The sequence below is a fragment of the Pseudorca crassidens genome, chromosome 15 (assembly GCF_039906515.1).
Source record: "Pseudorca crassidens isolate mPseCra1 chromosome 15, mPseCra1.hap1, whole genome shotgun sequence".
Classification (NCBI taxonomy): Eukaryota; Metazoa; Chordata; class Mammalia; order Artiodactyla; family Delphinidae; genus Pseudorca; species Pseudorca crassidens.
This window is the reverse complement of record NC_090310.1, coordinates 16,581,628-16,590,368: the sequence shown is the minus strand read 5'-3', so window position 1 is coordinate 16,590,368 and position 8,741 is coordinate 16,581,628. Positions and strand designations below refer to the sequence as shown.

General features: G+C 57.9%; 1 protein-coding gene across 12 annotated transcripts; it reads right to left on the bottom strand.

The window, feature by feature from the left end:
* Nucleotides 1-2,411: 2,411 nt before the first annotated feature.
* LAT (linker for activation of T cells) lies at nucleotides 2,412-8,667 on the bottom strand. 12 transcript variants are annotated; one of them, XM_067706295.1, is made up of 11 exons: nucleotides 7,824-8,667; nucleotides 7,620-7,647; nucleotides 7,460-7,494; nucleotides 7,107-7,191; nucleotides 6,909-6,973; nucleotides 6,639-6,816; nucleotides 6,473-6,567; nucleotides 4,782-4,844; nucleotides 4,502-4,580; nucleotides 4,346-4,420; nucleotides 2,412-4,193 (listed from the first exon to the last, which is right to left on the bottom strand). In XM_067706295.1, the coding sequence occupies exons 1-10, from the start codon at nucleotides 7,924-7,926 to the stop codon at nucleotides 4,390-4,392; spliced, it is 762 nt and encodes a 253-aa protein (XP_067562396.1). In that variant the 5' UTR covers nucleotides 7,927-8,667; the 3' UTR covers nucleotides 2,412-4,193; nucleotides 4,346-4,389. The 12 variants fall into 12 exon arrangements, 7 of the variants coding, with proteins under 7 accessions (XP_067562396.1, XP_067562397.1, XP_067562393.1 ...); XM_067706296.1 differs by having other exon boundaries at nucleotides 2,412-3,063; XM_067706292.1 differs by having other exon boundaries at nucleotides 4,518-4,580.
* Nucleotides 8,668-8,741: the final 74 nt, after the last annotated feature.

The window sequence follows — 8,741 nt, the reverse complement described above, 5'->3', positions numbered from 1 at the left end:
ACTGTGCCCACATGAGTGGCAGGCCAGAAGTTCTGGAGAATTAACAGCCCCCCTTTCCCTGGAGCCACCCTCAGTTGGTGAGTAATGGGCGAGGTTGTACAAATACCCCAGCTCCCTCCCCAGGATGGCTCATACCCACCCACTCCACAAGGCCCCCAGACTGCCCTGGCAGGGCTGTGCCCCAGTTGCCCACATGGGTAACTGGCTCTATAATGCATCCTTTGTTGGCTGCCTTCTCTTTCCTGTCGCACTCCCCTGTCAGTGTTTTTGGGACCACCTCCCAGATAAACTATTTGCACTGGGACCCTTATCTCAAGGACCGCTTCTGAGAGACCCCAAATCAATAGAGCTGTTACCTTCTGATGGCCTTTACAAGCACCCAATTTTCTCCCCAGCAATTCCAGTAAACATTGTCTCTCACTTATCACTAAATCCACCTTTCCTCCAGCAACGGACTTCAAGAAAAAATCCGTTTCCGCTCCCCAGCTGCAGGGATTCTGCCCACTGACCGCCCCGCTATGCTAAGAACCCCAGCCCAGCCCCGTAGACCTCGTTGCCTTGACTATCTGTCCCTCCTGGCTCATCCGCTGGTGGAAGCAAAGCCACATTCTCTTGCTGATCCAAGAAACACCAGTGGGAAGCTGCTTCGTGCCTCAGGGCACACCCCGCCCCAATCCACCAAGGCAAGGACCCAGAGTCACCTTGGACTTCCCCAAGCCTCGCGGCCCACGGCCAACCCATCACCACGTCCTTGGCTTCTGCCTCCAACATCCCTTTCTACCACCTCGCTCCACGGCCACCGCCACGTCTTCAGCTAGCCCACCACGTCTCCTGTGGACCTCTCTGGGAGCCGCCTCACGGATCCCACCTCAGGGCCCTTGCCTACGTTGCTCCTAAAGCCTGGAGCGCCATGTGCAACTCACCTACTGGGCGCAGACGGACCGGCCCCTCTCAGCCTCCTGTTTACTGCCTCCTAAAGCTGCCCTACTTTTCTGCCTCCATCCACTGCCCCCTTAGGTCTTGGCCTCTCTTCTTATTACAAAATCATTCAGATTTGCAAACACTTGAGAGACACGTAACATACACCTCTGTATCCAACCCTGCTTAATACGAACAAGACATTACACATATCATGGAGGCCCTTCCTGAACTCCTTCCCAGGTATCCTCCCCCTCTGGCCCATGGTAGCCACCCTCCAGAGTTTGATATTCCTCATTCCTTTGCCTATCTTTTTTTTTCTTTTCTTTTTCTTTTTTTTTGGCCGCGACTCACGGCTTGTGGGATCTTAGCTCCCTGACCAGGGATGGAACACATGGCCCATGGCAGTGAAAGCACAGAGTCGCAACCACTGGACTGACTGGGAATTCCGTCCTTTGCCTATCTTACTATCCTTGCATATATGTGTATCCCTGGACAACATGTACAGGTTTTTCATGTATTTAGGTTTATATAAATAAAACACTTGCTTTCCTTTTCTCACTCCACCTTCTGCTGGTGATATTTATCGGAGGTGACGTGTTGCTCCAGTCCACTGATCTTTCTCTGCTGGTGGGTCTCCACGGTGTCACTGGACTGCAGGCCCTCCGTCCACTCTCCCAGTGACGGTGTCGGCTGTGTCCCGCTGTCAGCCATTACAGTTTGCCCTGAGCCCCCTGGACCTACCCCTTAGCCCACGTGCTGCTTTGTCCAGGTTTACACCCAGGGATATGCTAGGCAAAGGGACACACCATCTTCAGCTTGGCTGATGTCGCTAGGTTATTCTCAGGGTGGTGGCACCAACATGACCTTGTTGGTAAACTGTTTCTGTCCCTCAGCCCAGGCATAAAGGTGCCTCTGCCCTTTTCTATTTCCTCCCAATAAAATGACTTGGACTTCCCTGGTGGTCCAGTGGTTAGGACTCCGCGCTTCCACTGCAGGGGGCGTGGGTTCGATCCCTGGTTGGGGAACTAAGATCCCACATGCCACACATCGGCCAAAAAAAACCAAAAAAAAAGACCATGCCACCTGTTGATGTCCAGCTTGTCCAAACACTTCCCCAGACCTCCCTCCCCCACTTCTCCAACAGGCCTCTCACAACCTCCCCGCCTAGCGCAGCGGCACCTAATACAACACCCAGAGCAAGGGTGCTGGCGGCAATGACTCTGGAGGCCAACAGGCCCAGATCTCAGCCCAGATTTGCCACTGCAAATCACTTTTCCTCTCTGAGCCTGTGTTTCCTCACCTGCAAAATGGGGATACGCACAGTAACTGACAACAGGGGCGTGACAATGATGAAATAAGCACGGAAATGTGGCAGGCACTATATAGAGGAGCTGTTGCTATTACCTTTGGAAGCCAGAGGACACCAATAACTTTGCATCCCGCTCAGGACTACTCTAGTTGTATGTGACAGAAACCCCAAATCAAGCTGGTTGAAGAAAACTGGTCATTTATTGGCCCAAGTAACCAGAGTCTGAGGGGATGTCTCGCTTCAGGTGTGACTAGATCCAGGCATTCTGACACCACCAGGAAGCCAGCCCTGCCCACCTCCAGGCCTTCTCTCTTCCATACTGGCTTCATTCTTGGGATGCTCTCCAGGTGGGGGCTCCAGGACCACGTTCTCCCAGCTTCACAACTGCCATGAACAAAAAGCTTCTCCTGGGCTTCCCTGGTGGCACAGTGGTTGAGAGTCCGCCTGCCGATGCAGGGGACACGGGTTCGTGCCCCAGTCCGGGAAGATCCCACATGCTGCGGAGCGGCTGGGTCCGTTAGCCATGGCCGCTGAGCCTGCGCGTCCGGAGCCTGTGCTCCGCAACGGGAGAGGCCACAACAGTGAGAGGCCCGCGTACCGCAAAAAAAAAAAAAAAAAAGCTTCTTCCTGACACTTCCTGCTCATGTCCAGCGCTGGGCCTCACTCTGGCCAGGTTGTCACACGCCCGCACGGGGGCCAGTCCCAACGACCAGGGTATCCACCAGACCCTCGTACTCAGGGGGGGGGTCTTGGAGCAGCAGCAGTAGAACCACTTGGGAGCTCGTTAGGAATGCAGAGTCTCAGGCTACATCCCAGATGGACTGAATCAGAATCTGCATTTTCGCAAAACCCCCAGGTAAGTCATCTCTAAGTCAAGTCTGAAGAGGACTGTGCTGCCCGTTAACTTTTTCAGTTGCTTAGACAATTTTTAAAGTTCTGTTTTATTAAGAACCACAAAAAGTAAGAATTAAGAAAGCCATTTGAGAGACTTCCCTGGTGGCACTGTGGTTAAAAATCTGCCTGCCAATGCAGGGGACACAAGTTCAAGCCCTGGTCTGGGAGGATCCCACATGCCACGGAGCAACCGGGCCTATGCGCCACAACTACTGAGCCTGCGCTCTAGAGCCGATGCTCCGCAATGAGAAGCCACCGCAATGAGTAACCCCTGCTCTCTGCAACTAGAGAAAGCCCGTGCGCAGCAACAAAGACTCAATGCAGCCAAAAACTAATTAATTTTTTTTAAAAAAGCAAGCCCTTTGAGGTCATCAAGTCCACCCCCTTGTTTTAAAGATGGAGAAACCAGGGGCCGGTGGGGAAGGGTATTGCTCTAGACGCCCACCCAGCGCTTCCCCACGCCCTGTTCTCCCATCACCTCGGCCATCGTCTGCCACTTCCAAGGACTAACTCATGAGGAGATGCACCTGAGCCCCAGGAGTGCCAGCTGGGCTCAGAACTGCCTCACTCAGAAGGTGACGTGTCCCAGGCTTCGTTCAGTCACTCACACATACCTGGTCAGGACCCTCGGGAGCACAGAGGGTCTGCAAGGATGGAGACCCACAAACACACACATACACACACACACACACACACACACACGTGCGCGCACACACACGCGCACACACACACACACACTCAGGACCTCAGACACAGCCCACCCTCACCCTGACTCCGACCCACTGGGCCCCCCAAAGCTAAGAGCACTACAGACCACAGCAGCCTTTATTCTGTTACAGAGCAGGGCTGGGGCCAGGGTGGCTTGTTCTCAGGCTGCATCAGAAGGTGCAGGGTACTGGGGCCACACGGACGGGACCCCGAAGTGACAATAAGTTAGGGGGAAAGTTCTCAGGCTGTCGTCAGGCTGGAGGCGGGGCGGGATGCCGAGTGGGGGCCCACAGAGCCGCTGCCGGCTGCTCAGCTCAGCACTCCCAGGCAAGGCTGGCTCCAGACCCCACGCGGCCTCCCACTGAAACACAGCGGGCCAGGGACAGAGGGAGGGGCACAGGGTCAGGAGGTCGGGGGCGGCCACAGGGGCCCCAGACTCAGAGAGGAGAGGGCGGGGAGGGCCCGCAGGCCCGGGGCAGGGCCGGGCAGGGCCGGGCCGGGCGGGCCTCTCACCGGGCCTTCAGTGGATCTGCAGATTCTCGTAATCTGGAGCTTCCTCACCCTCCACCTCCTGGGAACTCCGGCCGGCTGCGAGGGAAGGGAGGTTGGTCTTCAGCTGACAGGCCATCCCGCTCTCCTCCAAGGCAGCTCCCCCAGCGTCTGCCCTACCTCCCCCGACACACACCAGGCTCGGTCCTCGCCACGGGCGGCAGCTCCTGGGACACGTTCACGTACTCCCGGCTCCCATCTGTGGGGACAGGTCAGAAGGAGGGACGGCCATACCGAAAGGGGGGCAGGCCACACTGAGGGTGAGAGAGGAGGCGGACACCCAGGCAGAGGGTGAGGAAGCCAGAGAGGGGGCGGTGGGCACCCTCAAGGCCGGAATGAGAGTGAGGATGGGGTGGGGGGGTGCGAGAGTGAGGAGGGAAGGCAGACCCCAGCCACTCACCCAGAGACGCATCCGCGCTCTCCTCACTCTCAGGGACATTCACGTAATCTTCCCCCGACTCCACTGCAGGAAAAGCATTGGCGCCCACGCACTGTTACCCAGACCCCCCGAGGCAGACACCCAGAGGCTCCCAACCGCAGCCCCCAAAGACTTTCGACATAACCAGCCTGAGACTCCTACACGCAGACCCCCAGAGACCATCCCCACTGTCAGCCCCAGAGGGAGGCAGGGAGGGCGGTCCGGACCTGCCACGCGGGTGGCGATGGAGAGAAGTAGGACGACTTGACCAGAATTGATTAGGGGAAACGGAATTGTGGGAGGAGAGACAGCAGACCCCAGCGTGTCCCCCAGGCCAGGGAGCAGGGACGGGGAGCGGCTCGGGGTGGTGGGGCTGGGCGACACGTGTGCGGAAGGAAACAACACGCGGGGCTGGGCCGAGTCAGAGGCGCCATCAGCCCCGCTGGCCCCTCCTCCTCAGCCAGGCCTGCCCTGACCCCCCTCTCCTGTCCTTGTCCCTTCCTAGCGCCTAGCGCCATTGACGACATCTTATTCTTTCATGTGTTGACTTATTTCTCCCTGAGGATGTGGACAAGGCAGGCTTCGGAGTCAGACTGCCCAGGTTCAAGTCCAGCTCCAGCATTAACTAACTGTGCAACCTCAGGCAAGCTACCTAACCGCTCTGGGCCTCAGTTTTCTCATCTGTAAAATAGGGTGAGGAACGGTACCCACCACACAGGGGTGTTGTGAAAACGGTGAATTAAAATAAGGCCTGTCATACCGTCAGTGCCGCCAAGTTTCTGTTAAATAAACAAATCTTTGTACAGATGGGACAAGTGTGGGGCAGGAGGGGAAGGGACAGGCTCAAAAGCCCCTGGGAATTGTGACGTTTAATATTAATAAGTTAATACACATAAAACTCTTAGTAGGGCATGTAGTAGGCCTTCAATAATGTCAGTTGTTTTAATCACAACTCTGCCTCATTAGATGTGACTATATCAGGGGCACCCAGTAAATATGATGGATGACTGAATGAGTGAATGAATGAATGAAAATAAGCACTTGGACAGATGGTCTGGGGCTCAAGAGAGAGGCCGTGAGTTGAGAATCAGGATGGCACATGAAGCCAGGGTGTGGAAGTCAAGACCCAGAGCAAGTGTAGAGAGGAAGGAGAGGAATGGAACACTGAAGATCACAAGACACTTAGAAAAGCCTCCAACAGGCAGGACGGAACCAAAACGAAGAGAGAAAAGCAGCCCAAAGGAAACAGAAACAACACAGAAAGCAGACGAAAACTTCCCAAAGAAACCCCCAAAAAGACGACCTATAACCTACTTCTCCTTAGAGATTTACGAGATGATACTGCCTTTGTGAGACAAGATAGGAGGCTATGAAAAAGGAACATTCAGAGATGAAGAAAGGGCTTTTGGACAAGAAAGACAAAAGCATAGACTCAAAAGAAGAATAAAGTCAAGGAAATCTTGCAGACAATAAAAGCAAAAGACAAGGAGGGAAGAGAAGAGAAAAGGTAAGGAAATCAGACGATCGGAGCCGGAAGTGCCCCTATCTAAAGGACAGAAGTGCTAGAAAGAGAGAAGAGAGAAAATGGAGGGGGAGCAAACATCCAGGAGGAGAGGGAAGAGCCGAGGGGCCGCAGCACAGAGGGGCGGGGAGTGGTCAGAAGGCCGACTCACTGGAGAAGGCGCTATCTCGGAGGCCAGGGTTGCTGGATGCAGGAGCTGGTGGGACGGCGGCGCCAGTGGCCGGGACGTTGTCAGGAAGCACGACCCTGAGGGGAGCCAAGGAGCGGGTGAGCAAGGAGCCCCGGCCTCAGCTCCCACCTCCCGCCTGGCCACTCACAAGTAGCCCTCGGGATAGTCTTCCTCATCTTCATCTTCGTCCGCATCCTCACAGACTGCCTCTGGGGTGGGTAACGACACAGGGTCAGCGGAGCCCAGGACAGGCCCCAGCCTCCTCCCAACCAGGGCCGCCGGGGCCCCTGACGCACCCTCGTTCTCATAGCTGGCCACACTGTTGGCTGCAGAGAGAGCAGGAGAGGGAGACTGAGCTAGCTCGGAGGGGCCTGTCCTCTGCCTGGCCCCAGCCCCACGGGCCCGGCTCCACACTTACCACCATCTGAGTCCTGCTGGGAAGACGGCATGCGGGGGGAGCCTCCGGGGGCCTGTGGGGATCTCCTGGGAATCAAAGGTCAGAGGGCAGGCTGGGGTGGGGCTCTGGGGCAAGAGGGATTGCAACAGGGAAAGAGGCCCCCAATCCAAGCAGGTGAGGGGGTAAAAAGGGGGATTTGGAGGGGAAGCGGCCACTTACGGGATGCGGAGCAGGTCTGGCTGGCTCTGGAGCAGGTAGGTCACAGGCGGGTAGGAAGTGGCTGGTGGCCAGGAGGCGGCTGTGGCTGAGAAGACAGGACCAAGCTGAAGGAATGACTCCAAAGCTCACGCCCCTACCCTGGACGAGGCCTCAAAGGGCAGACTAACCCACGACACCCCTGTGCCCTGGACAGGCCTGGTGGGGGGGGGCACCCATCTCCCTCCCCACCCCCAGCTCAGGTCAAGGCCATGTGGGCAGCCACAGGGGGAAACTGAACAAAGGCACACACTCTCCCACCCACGCCAGGAGATGCTCCCCCTGCGTCCAAGGAAGGTGACCCTCCATGTACTCACGAGGCGGTTTGATCACGATGCTACTTGGGGTCAAACTAGCAGGAGAGACACAGTTTGGGTAAACAGCTGGGAGAGGCCCCAGACCCCATCTCAGTCCCCTGGGGCCCAGCCCTGCACGGGGTATTGAGGGAGACACCCAGGGTGGACGGGGCAGACTCACCCATCGGAGGCAGCAGTGTCATATGAGCCTGGGGAAGAGAGGGCCCGTGAGGCAGGAAAAGGGGGTGACGAGGGCAGAGGGTGATGGAGTATGGGGCTCTCAGCGACTCGAAAGAGTTAAAGAGGGACAAAGGAGTTGGGGCGTGGGGTGAGGATCCCTGTCGGTGTGTCTGAGTACCTGGACACCCCACCAGTACCCACTCACCTGGCAGCTCTCGGCAACGCACACACAATGCCATCAGCAGCACAGCCAAGAGAGGCAGCAGCAGGAGGCCCAGCACAAAGAGGACCAGGCTGCCTGCCTCCATCTGCAGGGGAGAGCGTGGACCGGGCCTAGCTGCTCGCCGCACACCCCTTGGGGACAGAGCAGCAGCGGGGCAAGGGCCAGGCCACAAAGGGTACAGGGGCTGAGCGGGCACGAGGCTGGGAGCCTGGTGGGGGGCAGCTGCGCCCTCCTCGGGGGCTCCCTGGGTCTCCTCCCCTCAGCGGGCGTCAGCGCAGGCTCTGGAAGACCCTTGAACCCAGGGCGGTCAGGCCCTGACCTGGAGTCTGGCGCCAGCCACCCCTACACAGACCCTGTGCCCCAGCCCTACCTGCCCCTGGACTCTGCGCCTGCCTCTCCTCAGTGCCTGCCTGCCTGTGGCAGGAAGCTGTGGTGAGCGCCGGGTGAGGGCAGGAAATCATCAGGGCTCAGCTGGCTGCACCCTCCCCCTTCCCACCCCCACCCAGCCAGTGGGGAGGGGGAGGAGGCGGCCTCAGGAGCCGGCCTGGGCCCTCAGGGTCTGCTGGTCCCCGGGACAAGGGGCAACTCAGACCAGTGGGAGGAGGAAAAGATACTTGCAGGCCAGCCAGCTGCTGTGCCCTCCACAGCGCGGCTCAAGGAGGCGGCAGGGAGGGAGGCCCTGACACCAGGAATTCTGAGGGGCCCAGGGCGTGCCCACCACACCTCACCCTGGCCGGCCTGCCAAGAAGGGCGGGCTCTCGGGGAGACATGGGCGTAAGCGACTCCTGGTCACACCGAGCCAGCTCACTCCGCCCCCTCATTCACTGGCCCAGAAGGGCAGGGATTTGCCCAAGGGCCCGCAGGAGTGACCCAACAGCCCCTGGGAACCTGGGACTAGAG